This window comes from Lactuca saligna, chromosome 1 (assembly GCF_052625555.1).
Source record: "Lactuca saligna cultivar CGN05327 chromosome 1, ASM5262555v1, whole genome shotgun sequence".
Lineage (NCBI taxonomy): Eukaryota > Viridiplantae > Streptophyta > Magnoliopsida > Asterales > Asteraceae > Lactuca > Lactuca saligna.
Window position 1 is genome coordinate 194,492,906 of NC_136417.1, and position 17,450 is coordinate 194,510,355.

General features: G+C 32.9%; 1 protein-coding gene across 3 annotated transcripts; it reads right to left on the reverse strand.

Moving 5' to 3' along the window:
* Positions 1 to 2,274: 2,274 nt before the first annotated feature.
* Positions 2,275 to 13,457, reverse strand: LOC145047208 (sister chromatid cohesion protein PDS5 homolog A-like). 3 transcript variants are annotated; one of them, XM_078995454.1, is made up of 33 exons: positions 13,222 to 13,457; positions 12,205 to 12,408; positions 11,926 to 12,107; positions 11,515 to 11,641; positions 11,193 to 11,411; positions 10,831 to 11,047; positions 10,585 to 10,730; positions 10,078 to 10,229; positions 9,851 to 10,000; positions 9,724 to 9,772; positions 9,426 to 9,617; positions 9,019 to 9,201; positions 8,775 to 8,932; positions 8,561 to 8,684; positions 8,051 to 8,200; positions 7,912 to 7,971; positions 7,688 to 7,824; positions 7,379 to 7,496; positions 7,165 to 7,293; positions 6,743 to 6,939; positions 6,473 to 6,629; positions 5,983 to 6,168; positions 5,773 to 5,856; positions 4,935 to 5,516; positions 4,481 to 4,576; positions 4,323 to 4,408; positions 4,163 to 4,214; positions 3,648 to 3,740; positions 3,521 to 3,558; positions 3,269 to 3,322; positions 3,029 to 3,195; positions 2,571 to 2,731; positions 2,275 to 2,476 (listed from the first exon to the last, which is right to left on the reverse strand). In XM_078995454.1, exons 1-33 carry the CDS (start codon positions 13,312 to 13,314, stop codon positions 2,420 to 2,422), a joined length of 4,800 nt encoding a protein of 1,599 aa, XP_078851580.1. In that variant the 5' UTR covers positions 13,315 to 13,457; the 3' UTR covers positions 2,275 to 2,419. The 3 variants fall into 3 exon arrangements, with proteins under 3 accessions (XP_078851580.1, XP_078851582.1, XP_078851572.1); XM_078995456.1 differs by having other exon boundaries at positions 4,481 to 4,573; positions 8,561 to 8,687; XM_078995446.1 differs by having other exon boundaries at positions 8,561 to 8,687.
* Positions 13,458 to 17,450: the final 3,993 nt, after the last annotated feature.

Here is a 17,450-nt window from a genome sequence, read left to right on the forward strand (position 1 = left end):
CTTAACAATAGTATTCCATTGCAACACAATTTGCTGGTCTTGTCCAGTAATATTAAAACATTCTTGCTTCTCAGCCATGTTAGGATTTTTTATCAAAAGTGTCTCCAACATTTAGAAGATGTTGGAACCTGTTGAACTGACTATTGTAAACACGACACTGTATCTTAGTGCCCTACAGAGAAAATAAGAATGTCAGCCAATGATATAATAAAAATATAACTAAATGTTTGTATAATAAAAAGGTCCGTCAAATATTGAAAGCAACCTTTTTATCCATAAGAATCAGTTGGATGGGTAATATTTGTTTCTTTGATTTTGGAATGAAGTTCCACAAACTGAGTATTTGTACTTTAAATGTGGTATCAGGTGATACCACACCAATGTCATTCAAGTAGGTGATGGTAGGAACAGATATTATATTGAAAGTAAACAGTGCGCAAATGTAGTCAAATATAAGATATCGAAATGAAACACAAAGAAATAGAAAACAGATAAAATGAATTATGAAAACTTTGATGTGTTAGTTGAGAAATACATGTAATTAGTTAAGTTGATAATAATAAATTTCAAAATTACCAAAAAGTAAAAAAAAAATAAAAAATAAAAAATAGATTCCAGAAATCAAATTGACCAAATAGTAAAAAAAAAAAAAAATGGACGAGAAAAATTAATTTCCTAAACCTTGTGTGTTCTTGAGCCAATTGAACCATTGACTCGTCCTGCCAACCCATGATCTTAACACAAGTATACAAATCTGGATTTTCGTCATAAATCATTGTATTTTTTATTTAGAAACGTTAAAATAATAGATAAATTATGTTCATCTATACGTTAAAGTAACAGATTATATATGTATCTAATGGAGACTGAAGGTTGAAGCCTATGGACGAACCGATTGGAAGATGACAGATACAAAATCCGGAACTCGTAGAAGGTTTGGAACAGTTTAAGTTTAAGAAAGATCAAAAGAAAATATGTATTGGTTTCAATATATGGAGTCTGATTACAAAAGATTTTGAAAATCTCTGAAATGTTAAGATGATAAAACTTGAAAGCAGAAAATTATGGAATGCAATCAAAATAAAAACTGTTTATTTTTTTGTTAAGTTATTATGAAATGCTTAATGATTTTGTTTGACCACCGAAACTATTGGAAGCAGGGCGGACGCAAGATTGCCGATAATAGAAAAAATAAAAATTTTGAAAATTTTTCCATTGCGGCCGGAAAAGTTAGAGGTTGCCGGTGCCACCCTGGACCACCCCTAAATCCGCCCCTGATTGGAAGACTTGTATTAAATGGTATTTAAGTGATTAATTATTTACTTATTCAAACGATTTTGTATTAATATCACATATTTAAAATTCTGGATATTTTGTGAAGGTGTGAAATGTTGACAAGTGGTAAAAGGTGTCATGGCAGTAGACGAAGATGACAAGTAGACATGAAAACTATTGTTTTATTAGTTAGGATAGAGATAGATTAATTTGAGCCCGAGGCATGAGTTGAAAGTGAGTTTTGATGTTTGCATGGTCACGACCTTTAGGAAGGATATGAGTTTCTCTTTTCATATTTTTGTTAGACGCGATCTTTTAGGATCAGCGAGGCGAGATGTGGGCTTCTTGGGTTGTCTCACACACAGATAGAAATAATGATGCGACCAAGAGTGAGAGTAAGTAGGGTTATGAATGATTCCCCTTACCTGCGATCACAATGGTCATTCGTAATCCAGGATGAAAAGTCGGCGCCTTTATCCGTATTGCAGGTTTGGAATATGGGTTTAGCTTTTGGATGAGAGCGTTGTTTATTTAGGTCGTTTGAAGACACACCACTAATAAGAATTAAAGATGTACTCCTTTAAGAAGTAAGTTTGTTTTCATCCTCTCACTAACCCGTTTGTTCTTGTATCTTCTGCTATTATTCTTGTTTCCAAAGAAGATTATAGAGATGTGCATATCGATTTGTAACAACAAAAAAAAAAAAAAAAAAAAGAAATTTTGATCTTATGAATATGGGCTACACATGATGTATGGACATATAGTCGTAATGCTTGGGTACATCATAAACACAAATTAAGATTGTTGCCTTCACCCTCATACAAACAAACTTTTATTAGACAGACATGTCCACTAAAAAATGTAAGAATGAAACCGAATGGATAGAAAGTTGAGTGTCTATGAAGAGTGAGTTTGATGAGATGCAGGGTGATAGTAGTTTTTACATGAAGAAGAGCTAAAGAGATGTACATTTGCAAAGAAAAGGAAAGGAACAACACATGTCAAAAACTATATCTGTACATTCAACAGTTAAGTAAGTTGGTTTCCCTGTAGCAACCATACATACATACAACTTCACATTTTATTATTGGTGTAAGTAAAGTAACAATCTGATTGTAAATAATTATATGTCATCTTCTTCCTCCTAAACCTGTTTGCTTTTGCTTACATCTGGCTTCCTAACTTTAGACTTCCATACACCCTGTAATGCATCAAAAACAACATTTTTTTTTATTATTATTTTTTTTTCAACGAAATTGGAAGAAATAAACGGATTAAAAGTTGAAAATAGGTACAAGGGGCACGTCATCGGAGAACTCCGCCTCGCCGGAATCTAAAGTTTTCCGCCTCTCGACATCATCATCATCATCAACATTTTCGGTTTCTTTCTGCAATGTAATTTCCCCATCTCCTGAATGTCCTCCCTCTTGATCACTTGCCTCTTCTTCTTCTTCTTCTGCAATAAGTAAAGATTATGATGTGATGTCAAACTCAATTTAACTTTTACCATTTCATTAAATAGCAACCAAGTTTTATATTGTCTTTTCTGTTCCACTCTTATGAAATTGTTTCAACAAACTTGTGATGTCATATGTCCATGTCAACAAGAAAAACAAATCTTGAACAAAATTAAATATAAAAAAACTTCATTGCAATGGTTAGTGACATTGTACACCCAACATAAAAAGGAGCAGCTAAGAATAAGATAAGATGATATCCTTAAAGGAGAATAGGAGATGTTTGTTTTGTTCACCTGTGTCCAAATTATCAACCTTTGAGAAAGTGGCACGCTCAGATTCAGTTATATCATCCTCAAGATCCTCTTTTGTTTCTCGTTTGGAATATTCAGGAATTTTTTGGAAAACTCTCTTCATTTTTTTTCTTGGGGTTCTTTTGCCTCTTGCCATTGGTGATGAAGATCTATATCATGACATTAATAAAAACTAGTGTTGTTTCTTGAAACTGAAAATTGAAAATTTCTTTTTTTACTCACATGTCGGCTAAGTCCTTAAATTTCTTGGAATTATCAGGAATCTTCTTAATAGACCTGCAATGCAAAACATTCAAGACCACACTTACATTAAATCCCTCGTTACCAAAATCAAACTCACCAGTCACTAATGATGACAATATTAGCCTCAATCAATATGTTGCCATTATTAAGATAAAGGGCTAAATGCAAGAAATAACAACCTACTTTTGTTTATCTGTCTATATAAAAAAAAATCATTGAATAGTCACTCACCCTCTTTTAGGGCCTGAACCTTTTGACACTTTATTCCGCTGCAAAGATAGAGTTAAGCAATATCAGAAATCAATTTTTTTTCTTTTTGTAGTTTTAAGAAAATAAAAAAAAAAAAAAAAAATCAGACCTTTGTAGGAGGAGGCTTGGGAGTCTTGTCCATGAGCTTCCATCGCTCTTTGTCCAAACGTAGCACTTCAACCTCACCATCATTGTATAACACCTTCAATTCAATCAACATAAAATCAAATCCCACCCTTTTCTTTTCAAATACCAACCTACTTCCATTTAAATGCTCATTTTAGCATCCTGCTTTTATTTCTTCTCATTACACCATTGTACTTTGAAAGACTACCTGATTATAGCAATGTGGAAATTTTTCAAAGTGCAATGTCCTAATATGGGAAAAAAAACTAGAAGTGCATTGCTGTAATTGAGTGGATTTTTCAAAGTACAATCAATGCCTTGATGAGGAAATATTGGAAGTACAATTTTGTAATGCTGTAATAAACAAATCAATGAAATTACATTGGTATTTCTTGCGTTTAATCATCAAATGCACTACTACTAGTATTACATGATAGAAATGGCAGTAGATAAAATAGAAGGAAACAAAGGTGTAAAGGAACTGAAGATAAAGCTTACCACGTGTTTTTTCTTTTGATGATCATACGCCTTCACCAAGCCTTCATAAAACCTGCAAATTCACAATTTACGCGATTCTATTTCATTCCTTCTTATCAACTATTATAGTGTTTTGGTTTAACAAGTATCCTTGTTGAGATATAAAAGAGAAACTACTGACACTTTATCCATAGGCCACCAAACTTGTATTCGCTTTCCAATCAAGTCTGTGGTGTGACTTTCCTTATCCTTTTCCTTTGTTGTGCACTGAAGAAAAAGCAGGGTGGAAGTTAGTTAGTTATTGGTAAAAAAACAAAAGATAAAAGATTGAAACCAAACCTTTGCTAATCCTGCAATACTTTTTCGTTTGCGCTTTCTGACAGGTCCTCCTGACTTGTGGATACCATCTGTATCTGTATGCTTTTTAGGCATCTTCTGCATCACATAATTCATAAGTAACGAGTAAGCTGTCTTTTTTTCCTATTAACTCCTCAACTCATAAAAGTCTACTCAATGGAAAATGATAAGTAAATATTGTTTCTTTTTTGTACTGAATGCAGTGTTTGAATCCGAATAAATGACTATTTTAACCTCATAATAATTGAAAAAAAAAGTGAAAACTATAAAACCATGAATTGCTTAATGGAATCATCACTTTCCTAACTTAACATCCACCACTAGGAGATTTTGTTAACGTGGAGTAAAAAAGAAACTGTTAACCCATTAAATTTTTTATAAACATCATATATCCAAACAACAGTTAATAGGAAAAAGAAAATGAGGGGTTACGTACCTGGTGATCAGTATTCCCATGGTCTTCTGTTTGGATATTATGAGGTTCATCAAAGTCAGTGGATTGAATATGGTCTTCAGAAGAAACTTTGTTTTCTGAAACTGAAACAGCGTCATTGTGAGGTTGGGTTTGTTCATCATCAATCATTTTGATGTTCTCAAAAGCTGATAATAATCCCTTTGAAGATGACTTTTGACGTTTGGGTTTGAGAGAAGACACAGAGACATTTGTTGATTCGTGATGTTTTATTGTTCTTTTCCTTTTTCGCTTTTCATCATCATCAACACCTTTATTCTCTTCATCATCATCATCATCACCGGTACCATTCATGGAACTCAATTTATTCGTCATCATATCTGAATTATCCAAATTTATTTCTTTCACCATCCCTAAAATATCAACATTATTATTATTGTTATTGTTTTCACTTTCTGAAGCAGCAGCAGCTGGTGTAGATTCATTTTTAACAGGAACAGCCTTTCTTTCCTTTGCTCCTTTAGCTTTTAGTATTTTCAACACTGTTCCTAAAGGCACCTCTTTACCATCTTTTTCAATCTCCTTCAGTATATCATCCTCTGCAACCTGATGGATTGGAACACAACACAACACAACATTCTAAATTTATTTATTTGCTAAATAAGTCCTTCTACATTGAAATATCTAAACCAATCATGGCATTGTATTTGTACTTTCAATTATTTTTTTTCTTATTAGGACATTAACTTTTGAAAAAACTACCCTGTTACTGAGTAGATTTTCAAAAGAAAACAAAATCTTGCATTTAGCCCTATAACTAAGTATAACAAATAAGCAAGTAATAAATGAAGGAATAACATACATTATCATTAGCTTCCATGTTAAGGGACTCAAAGTGGGCAACAGAACTAGCATCAGCCAACCATGTCTTCTGCCCTTCAGTGACCTGTTGTTGTATTTTCAAGTTCACAAAATTTATGACTGATTGATGCATCTATTATAAAGGTTAACAACATCAACATGTTTGAATAATTATGTCATAGATATGATCAAATGGAGAGAAGGAACTCACATCAGTTTGAACCTCATCTTTTTTCTCCTTTTCTTCTTCTTCTTTTTTGTCTTGTTTCTTTTCAAGTGGTTTGTACAACAGTAGAGGTAAAGGGACATGTGCTAGTATTGGTTCCTGAAGATCTTGTTGCTTTTGTGCTAAGCGTTTGGTGATTGAGAAGCATAGATCACAGATTGCATATGAGTTCTGGACATGTAAATAAACTTAACCATCTATCACATGACAATAAAAAAATGAAAGTATTACAGCATTCTACTCAATAAGTCACTATAGTTTGCAAATCCACCCAATTATATTATAGCATTCGACTTTCAACTTCTTTTATGAGGACATTATACTTAGAAAATCAGCCCAATCATAGCAGTGAAAATTGCTTTGTACAGGATCAACAAGACAACATTACTTTAAATGGTGGATTTTTAAAAGTACAAAGTTGTAACAAAAAAAAATGAAAGTATGATGTCTTAATAAACAGATCAATTGCTACTACCTTTGACATGTTTGTATCTACAGCATCTTGGGAGCTTCTGATGCTTCGAAGAACTGAAAGTACCGAAATAACCTCTTCCTTCTTTAGACTATTATCAGGCTTCCCATCTTCACAATCACCACCAATTGCCAACATAGAAAGGAATAAATACAATTTCCTGGAAAATAAGAAAAATACATGTATATTTTTTTTTCATTCAAAGAATCAAATTCAACAGGTATAGATAGCAATTTCAACTGAAAAAAAATAAATAATAGATAGTATACCTACCTGTATGTGGGTTGATATGCTTGAAGATCCTTGCATTCATGAAGATTTGGAAAAGAAGGATGATGGGCAAATGCATGAACCAAATAGGGAAGAATGTAAGTACTGTGAACTACCCATGAGTTCACATCACTTTGTCTTGCCTTTCCTTGCTGACACATCTGAATGATGTCACTCAGATTATTACTGTTCTCCTTATCCTGCCAAAAACAAATTTCCAAAATTCAATAATCACATCTCTTCCAATGCAAAATACCAGCATGCATACTTTTCTTCATTTCTTTACCAATACCATTTCATTTCTTCCTATCAAACCAATTATACATGCAAATGCATAACAATTTCCATTTCTTCCTATATAAGGCACAAATATATTTCCAACATAATGAAATTCGAAAAAGATCCGATCCGGTTAGGGTAATAACCTCAGAATTCTCTTCCTGAGATCCTATTCCCAATAAGAAAGCACAAGCATATTTCGGGTCCAAACTTCGATCCTTGATGTATTGATGAACTTTTTTCAGAAATAGTTTCCTAACTTCAGGGAATTTAACCTACATGAATCGTTAAAAGAGAAAGATAGTTATAAATTATAGCATAAAAAGGGGTTTATATAATACTTGCATGTGACATGTTTACCTCTGAAGTTCTCAAGGTGAGGTAGAAGACATCAATAGGAATCTTTTTATCCCAATGCTTTGACAAACGAAGAATAGCCTTAGCTGAAGCTAGCTTTAAATGGGCCTTATCAACACAACTGAGAGAAGAAGGAATGGGAAACTTAGAGTACAAACTAACCAATTATAGCATTGTACTTTCAATTTTTTTTCTTATTATGACATTATACCTTGAAATGAAAGCACGATGCTATAATAAACAAATGAAATCAATGAAAGTGCATTGCTATTTCTTGCATTTAACCCCAAAAATTTCTATGACACAAAGTACCTTGATTCAATATCTTTTGAGATTTCCCCAATAGAAAGTATGTTCTTGAGGTCTTGTATCAATTCACCTATCCCAACACGAAGATGTGCATCTTTCACAGGCAAATAGCTCTTTACCAAAGCTTTAATGCCAAAAATCTACACAACAAAATAAGACCAATAAACTACTTACAAATTTAATCAAATTTGGAATTTATACATATGACTCCAAGTAAACCAACCAACCTTCCATGAACAAAGTTCGCTTCTATCATTCCAAGATTCTTTTGCTTCATCTTTTGGTTTCTAAGACATGGTGAACCAAAATTCACATTAATCAATCATACCGAATCACAAGTATAACATTGAAAATGGATTCAAGTACCTCACTGCACCCTAAGATGTCTTTCTTTATAAACCCTTCAATTTTACTCTCTTGGGTTTCAAAAACTGGCATAGCAGCTTGTGCTATGCAGCCCAGAGACTGTAGCACGGAGGGCAAATGTGTCTTTTTCTCTAGCATATCCACAAGTCTCTGTACAGTTTTCAAGAAACATCAAACAAGTGTCCTCAAGGCAACTTCAGAATAAGGTATGTTTGCCTGTGGTTGGCTGGAATGGAAGGGAATTACACTCCATGATCATGTGGTAGGAATGGGAGTTAATTTTCATATGAATTTTTTATGGTATAGTTTTAACCCTATTCGACAACGATAATTATAGATATGTTTAAAAAATAAAATCATGAAACTCTTGATGAAAGATTTGTGTCATCAAAAAACTTTATAAATAAAAATGGGTTATATCAGAGTTTTTCATTCCATTCCATTCTTTATCTGATTGAGTGATAGCAAACAGTGGCTACATTACAAATAAAATTTATGAAGCTGGAAAACCTTGTAAAGAACAGAAAGGGACTTAAGCCCATCATCCTTTGTTATAGCTGCTAATGCGTGTACTGCATATTTGGCTTGCCTCCTACTACCTTCTACACATATTCTCTCCAAAAGGAGATCTAACCTACTGCAATTCAATAATATTAAATTAATATACAGGAATAATAATAGACAAGAAGTGTGTAAGTTAAAATTATTATTATTGAAAGCAAACCTAGATGATGATTCTCCCAATTGGTCACGAATAGCTCCACCAGCTTTTGCTAGAACATGCAAAACACCTTCCTTGATTATTTCATTCTCATCTTCAAGAAGATGGACCAAAGCTTTTTCAGTCCCACTAAGCAATGATGGCCTGAAGGATGCAAGGATCTGGAAATATATCATATTTATGTCGAGATTATAACAAACAACCACCATCACTATCACTATCACTATCAATAAAATATTAATATTACCACAAGTAAATTCATGCAAGATTGAGATAGCAGTTTGTTTCCGGAAGATTTCTGTAGCTCCACCTCCAACAGAATATCTTTAACATAATCCTTGTTAAACAGTATGTATGAGCATTTCATTGACAGACTGCTCAGGATTCCATAAAGTGGATGCTTCTCACCAACAATCTTAAGCAATTCATCCTGTAAATACCATTTCATATTCTTTAACTACTAAATTCTCGGATTAAATGCATTTTTTTTATTATAATCTGTTAAACTTCTCAAAAAAAAAAAAAAAAAAGTACAATGCTATCTATAAATAGGTAGATTTTTCAAAGTGCACTGCCTTAATAACAAAACAATGAACCAATATCATATTACAATGTTGTAATAGAAATAAATGAAAATAGGATGTTATTTATTACCCGTGATTTGGAAGTTTGAAGAGAATTAGTGTTGGGATCAACAAGTGTTGTGAATATCTTCCAAACATTAGCATCCTTTAGTTGATGAAGAAGCAGGAAATCTGACTCAGCTTTTGTGGGATCTGTGAAACAGTGAGACATGAAACGAAAGATAAGAGCCACTTTCTTCTGAAGCTCTGAAGCATCACCATCCTGTGATTCAATAAAAACATATTTGTAATTAATTTTGCACTGTTTATTGTGTAAAAAACTAAAAACACTGATGTATTGTTGATAAAAAAAAGAAAAGAGAGCAAACCTTATACATCTGCCTAAGATAAAGATACTTTTGCAACTCTAGTTGTAACCTGCAATCCAAGTACCAAGTTTTTTTAATTTAATAGAAAACTTTTTGTATTTATCAAAGCACAATTATGAAGACAAACCTTTGCTTCTGCTCCAGTATTTTCTCTAAAGCTTTTACCTCCACTTTATCAAATTTTGAGAGTAGTTTGACCCAAGTTTTGACCTTATCTCCGACAGAGAATTCAGGTGGAAAGAGGGACGTGCATAAAATGTATTCCACTGTGTCTGATCTGCAAGTCATAATGATGTTGATGTTACAAACTTACAATAACAATATTCTTTACTTGAATTATAAAATATAAGATACCTCAAATCTTTGTCAAAAAAACATCTTAAAATTCGTCCAGGAATCCAATCATAGTCATCACTCACATTCACATTCAAACCAGCCATTTGCTTCAAGCAGCAAGTTCTGTATATATCAGATAGCCTCTCCATGGTATACTTTTTCACAGGGAGCTGTATTATATATAATTTATAATAACATTAATTTACCACATCCATATATACACCTATATAAGAAAAGGGAAACATGCAAGAAATCGCAACATACTTTGATTTATTTTTTATTACAGCATTATACTTTGAAAGATCTACTTGATGATAGCAATGTCATCCAAATACAAAGCAATTTTCACTCTATAACTCTTTAAGATTTTTCAAACCATAATAAGAAAAAAAACTAAAACTACAATGCAATACTAAGTAGACTTTTCAAAGTACAATGCCTTAATAAGAAAAATGATGAAAGTAGAATGAAAGTGCATTGCTATTTAATTTATTGCTGGAAAGTGAGAAAAAGATATGTAATTACAGATTTGTCACGAAGTCGATCAGCTAGAAGCTTTATGGATTTGGTAGAAATAGAAGATAACTCATGGCATGCAATGTCAGACACCACTGCAACCACTTTTTGGCGTATGGTTTCATCATAATCCAAAAGTCGGTCACACAGAGCACCTAACAAAACAAAAAAAAAAAAAAAAAAAAAATCAAGTAACCGAATTATGAAATTGTACAATAATAATAATAATAAATGAGGAAGGAATTAGTTATATACCAATTAACTGAGGAGATTCTGGTCTGAAAGGATTGGATAACATAGAAAGCTTGACATGTTCAAGAACAGACATTCGAACCTCAACAACTCTATCAGTCAGCCTCCTTAAAAACTCCAAAAGGATCGGCTGAAATGTCTCAGGAATCATGGACCCTGGGATACAGAAAAGCTCTCCCACCAGTTTCACCACTTTTAACCGCATCTCTATTTTATCTGTCTGTGAAAAAATTAAAAATTTTAATAAAATAAAATGTCCCAACTCCTGTCACCTCACCACCTACCTTGTAACGATGTGAAGATTCTTAATATTAAATGATGTGAAGATTCTTCAGAGATTTAAGAAGAAAAAAAAGTGTAATTACCAGAAGCTCTCCAGTTATGTAGGGCACAATTCCCACCAAGGCTTGAGGAGCAGAGCGGTAGATGTTATAGATAATTTCATGGTAATCAATCTGAGAAAGTACAGAATTGCCCTCTGATGACATTGATTTTAGAATGAACTGCTTTATACCAGGTTCAAGTTTTCCTGCACATTGTGCTATCACATTCATAGCAAGCCTCCTTGCAGCCATTGTTATCGCCTGCAAAAATCACATTTTTTTTTTATTTAAATAAAATCTTAGTTGAGAATTTGAAAGAGAGAGAGAGAACAATTAATAAATAAATAAAAATAACAGAGCTTACTTTCTTATCTCGGCCTAAAACAGATAGAATAACAAGCAAAAGGTCATTGTTGATGTCCTCACTCTCTTCCAAAAGAAGCACCATGATTGTCTTCATTGATGTGATAACAGTCTCCGAATGCTCATCACTGCATGTACTCAAGCCACAGTGATGACTTTAGTGCAACAAATACCAACCTACTTTCATTCATTCTTTTTTTTTTTCTTTTATTATAATGAAAGCTCATGAAATTTGCTGATCATTCTAGAAAATACACAAACACATTGAAAGTGCTTTTAGCCTAATTTAAAATTTGCATCGACTATATATGATAAAAATATAACTTGGCATAAACTGAACTGCATAAAGATGATTTAAGCCATTATAATGAGACTTCACTACAACCCCATTTAATCATCAACAAAAACAAACCTGGCAACAGCAAAAAATGTTCTGAACATTTCGTTGACTAAATCATCACATTCAAGATCCAACATCACAATGCAGGATCTATATTTAGCTACTGTTTCCAAGATAGTAACTCTCCTCCCAAAAGATGGGCTTTTTGTATCACGTAGCCCACTGAATGTGCTTACAATCAAACGGAAAATATCCTGACCAATGTCAAACACCAATTAGGATCCAAAAATCATGCAACCAAGGAATGGAATGGAATTGTCAATTCCATTCCATCCAACAAAAAAGTTATACCTTTAAAACATGATCCTCATATGGGGCGACAGGAGCAGTCACTCTGGTTATCTCACATGTACAGGTTGCAACAAGAAGCTTAACTTCTTTGTCATGATGTTTTAGCAACTCTGGCTTCACAATGGCATTTATAAAAGGCTGCAAAGATTCCAATACTTCTTTTGATGGTGATTGATCCACCTCACACATACATGATGCCGCTTGCTGCAGTAAAGTAGAACATACAATCGCATAACTCTACAAGTATTTTTTTTTTTTAACATGGAGGAAATTATGGGAATTCAAATCCATGGGTTTTAGGATGGAATGTTGAAATCCATTGGTCAAAGGATTTTGTGATGGAAACCAATTGAGTGATTGCCTGATTGGAATGGAATTCAATTCCAACCAATTCTCACCCACGACTGATTCCTTCAAACCCAGCCCTAATTCCAACAAACTTTCACAAGATTTTCAGGAAACTCATGAATTCTCTCCCAAAAGATACAGACGTTTCCTCAACTAACTAAAAAAGACACCGGAGGAACCATATTGACACTGTTTCTCTTTTTAAACAACTGTAAAATCTTTACCTTAAGACATCATAAAGCAGTTTTTTTTTATTGAATGAAAACTCGAAAGTGGAATGGGAAACAGTCTAATTATTGGCCCGAGCGAATGATAAAGCTTACCATATTCCCCACTCCTTGAAACTAAACCCTAATTTTAAACAAAATTCACAAATAATTTCAGCTGACCCATGAATATCCCCAAAATACGTTATTTATTCCTCAATCAACAAGCTGAGAAGTTGAAATTCTTCCCTACCCCAAACAATGAGATCAAAATTAAAGAACATGGAGGCAAATTTCAACAAATTTGAAACCGTTAAATTGAAAGGCAATATTTTCCGTGGACCAAAATTGAGAACAACAAAACAAAACAAGTAGAAAATCCGGAAGAAACCATTGTTCTAAGAACATAGAAAACAAAATATTCAAAAGTTGGTAGACTTTGAGTGCAATGAGGAGCAAGTACCTTTAAAAGCTTGATAAGAGCATCTTTATTTGCAGGTGGGTTCTCAAGCTTGGATCCAACTTCCTTCAGCAGGGTTTGAAGCTTTTCAGCCATTGTTTATGTAGTTGTGTTGTCTTTTTTGTTTTTAAATCGCCATAGAAAGCTGTGAGAGAAGAGAAGAAAGAGAAGGGGTTTTTTTTTGTTTCGAAGAAGAAGCGAAACCTGTCTGAAAATTTGAAGAGAATTTGTTTTCCGGCAATATTTATCCACGCTCGCAACTTTAAAGTCTTTAAGATCGGATTTTACGAACACGGAAACATCAACGTCAATATGTAAAAAGTAAAAAACCTTCTTTAAACAGTTACAAGTATATTATGTCAATGTGGATCTCAAAATCACTTCAAACTTAACACATTACACCTTATTCATATATATTCTCAAAATAAATAAATAAATCTTTTAACTTTTAATTTGTTATTAAATGTTAATTTATCGAGAATGTTAGATTCTAGTGAGATATCAAGACAAAAAGGAAATGTAACGATGGAATGAAATTACAAACTATTAAACTAAGTCATTTTAATTTATTACTATAACTGATTAGCAAAAAATATAATTATTCAAGTATATTTATGGATACCTTATTAAGTTACAAAGTAATTAACAAAAAAACTAACTTGATAGAGAAAATGTGAAAGTAATTAAAAATATTAAGTTTTTCCAAAAAAATAATCAAAAATAACCACAAAATTGTCCAAACATCGTTATATACAATTCTACGTTATATCCTACAAAATCGTCTGGTCTATAAAAATCACCGATACAAAAACAAAAAAAAAAAAATCATTTTAAAATAAATTTGTTATTTCAAATTTCATATCCTACACATATTGATCCTAAATTTATATCGTTAAATCATTTATATTATTCAACAAAAATTTCAATGTCAGATATCATCATTTTCCTTATTGAGAAATAGTCCATTTGTAATGGTCATCTATCCATGTAGGAAGTGGTTAATATGCAATACCTCTTTGTAAAATGGCATTTTTAATTAATCACTATTTTATGTTACACAAATGTGGGATGTTTGAGTTCTTAGTAAACTAATAAAAGAATTTCACATATAGAACCACCCCCACCCCAGCCCTCATGTGTCGAATGTTTAAATAAAATTTTCATTTTTAGTTCAACACATAAATACAGTTTATTCTTATCAACATTCAAAGGTATGTTAGAGTAAAAATAGTTATCAGAGTACAATCTCAAAATCACAAAGTGCGGAAATATGGGTGGATATGTTGCGATCAAGTCAGACCCTTCTCTTTCAAACTGAAAGTACTTGAAACCATAAGTATGAACTGTAAGCACAAAACTTAATGAGTTTCCGAAAATACCGCATATCATACATAAATGTCAGGTGAAGGTTGAACCGGGTTTGTTTCACCCCCTAGTCTATTTCAACTCACACGACAACTCAAGGATGTACCGGGTCTATTTCACCCCTAAGTCTATTTCAACTCAAATGACAGCTCAGTGTTGTATCGGGTCTATTTCACCCCACGTACATATAGAAAACAAGCATACATGCATACAACAAGAGTCACAGACACAACAAACACATACTACCTTAGTATCCTACAGTATAGTGATCAAACTCACTAACCGAATCATAAGCATTGCTGTTGTCGAGCTCCTCACACTGAACAATCCAAATTATTCCTAAGCAGTAATTAAGGCAATTCCCATAGTCCAATGTCCAATTCATACTCTATCATATCAATAAGTAAAATACTATTTTACCTTTTGCACATCTGACCCAACAACTCATGGCCCAAAACCCTGAAGACCTAAGGCCCAAAAATGGCCCATAACGGAACCATGGTGCGTACGCCCCACATACTACACTAGTACGCCCGGCGTACGGTGTAGAAATCCAAAAACACCATTTTGTAGGTCTTATTCCTGTAAGACCTGTTGGATTTGTGTCTAAGCCCATAACTATATTTTGTATGTACGTGACCCCGTTGTAGCATGGTCCTTTTGGGTTGCCTTCACCGAAACAACTTGACTGGATGAATAATAGAGAAATATGTTATTATGATTTATTACTATATTATATGAATAATATAGTAAAGGAGATATCATATTGATTAATTAATATTGGTCAAGAATTAATTAAAAATTAATTTTGTGTTTAAAATATATTAATTGAGCCTAGGGGACTGGAATTGCAATTATAAGATAATTGAATTTTAGGTTGTGGATCCCTTAGAAGGGGATGGACGAAATCAATAAGGAAGCCTGCATTGAATTCGTCCAAGGCCTTGCTTCTGGAAGGATCTTTAGACTGCTTAAGGCCTAAGCAATCCGATTGGGTTTTGACTGAAACCCTAGCAGCTCACATATAAGGAACCCGTGGCTTGCATTTTTTGGCTACCACAACCCTAAGAAGAGTTCTAAGAGCCGAAAATTACCTTCCCTCCCTCTCTATTATTCTCCAACTTGCTTTGGTGTTTGTGATCTGTTAGAGGCATAACATCTGAGGTGCTAAGGTTCTCAAAAGCTCAAGATTTTCAAGCAACAATCAAGGTAACATTCTTACTAGTTTATTTATGTTGATTTTAAGTTTTATTGTATACTAGATTAGGGTTTGCAAGTCTTGGACAATTGTTGCATGTATAAATAGAAAAACTAGATCTAAGCATTAGTGTTTGCATGAATACCATAGGAGTGTTGTTTTGCTCATAACTCAACAATGGTATCAAAGCCTAGATCGTTTATCTTTTGTATTTGATGCATAGATAATTTGTTCAAGCTCAAAATTCGAAAATTTCCACCTCTGATTGATGGACTCGTCGAATCACCAGATGAACTTAGGGCTACTCGGTGAGTCCTGTTCTGTGACTCGACGAGTCGACTCGTCTGGTGGCTAATTTTTTGGGATTTTGACTAAAATTGAACTGGGATAATTACCAAAAACAATTTTGACTGATAAAACTCGATTTTTTCAATATGGTATTGATTATCCTAATTCAATTGAAGGATAATTGTCAAAAATAAGATAATTACTTGTTTTATAAGATAAATTTAATTATTTGTATTTTTTTATTTGAATTATCTTGTAAAGGAAAAGATTTGGTCAAATTATATGATAAATATTAATAATATGATTAATTAATAATTTTTCAAATTTGATCTAAAAGATGTTTTGAAAAGTTTCAAAACTGCCCTCAAGTTTTTGAATTTAAATTTTTGATTAAAATTTTATTTTTGAAATATTTAAATTCTAAACCCTATAATTTTACAAGTTTAAAATTCAACCATTATACTATTATAATATTATAAGATTAATATTATACATATGTATAAGATTAAGCTAGTCTTACCGTTAGTAGGCCTCATTCACGAAGTCGATCTATAAGGGGGGTATAAGGTTGTTGCCTATAAAATGGCAGTTTAATAAGTGTCCACTCTCACCTACCGCTTCGTTGATTGGTGGAGGGTCGTTAGTCGAACGGGTATGATATGGCAACTAATTCCTCATTAATAAGTATAATGAATGTATAGTAACTAAATATTTTTATAATTCCTAATCTTAGTTACTTTAGGTAAAATGTGAAATGATGCTATTCCTTGAAATTACACTTTGCACATTGCCAAGTCGTTAGTGGAACGTGTGTGGTTAACCAGCACACTAATTTGGGACTAGCAAAGGTGGCAAGGGGTAGCTTGATGTTTATCATAGATCAATGGAGCGTGTGTGGCTAACCGACACATTGATTAGGTGATTTGTAACATCAAGAGTACCAACTACATTTTCATGGTTATTTACACCTTGTTTGTAATCCTCGGTATCCCAATCACAAACTTGAATGGCATATCGAGATTTAAACATGCCATTGAATAGTTCAATAAATCTCAAAAGAATCTAGGAACTTCAATTCATTTAAAACTTAAAACTCTTTTTCGTTTTTCATGGTGGAAATTAGTTAATCGTTATTCACTTACCTAAAATTTATTTGCATATGGCATCCCTTTTCTAAATTGTGAATAATTGTGTTGGGTCCTAGCCCTAATTTCTCATTTGGGTGTTTAATTGGGGATTTGTGACAACCTAAACCTTTTCAGTCAACAAAAGTCAAAATCCGTTAAATAAAATTTTTGAATTTTATTTATTTTGTCAATTTTGTCAAGCTCGTAAGGGTTGAAAACAACTTAGAGTATATGAATTAAATATATATATATAA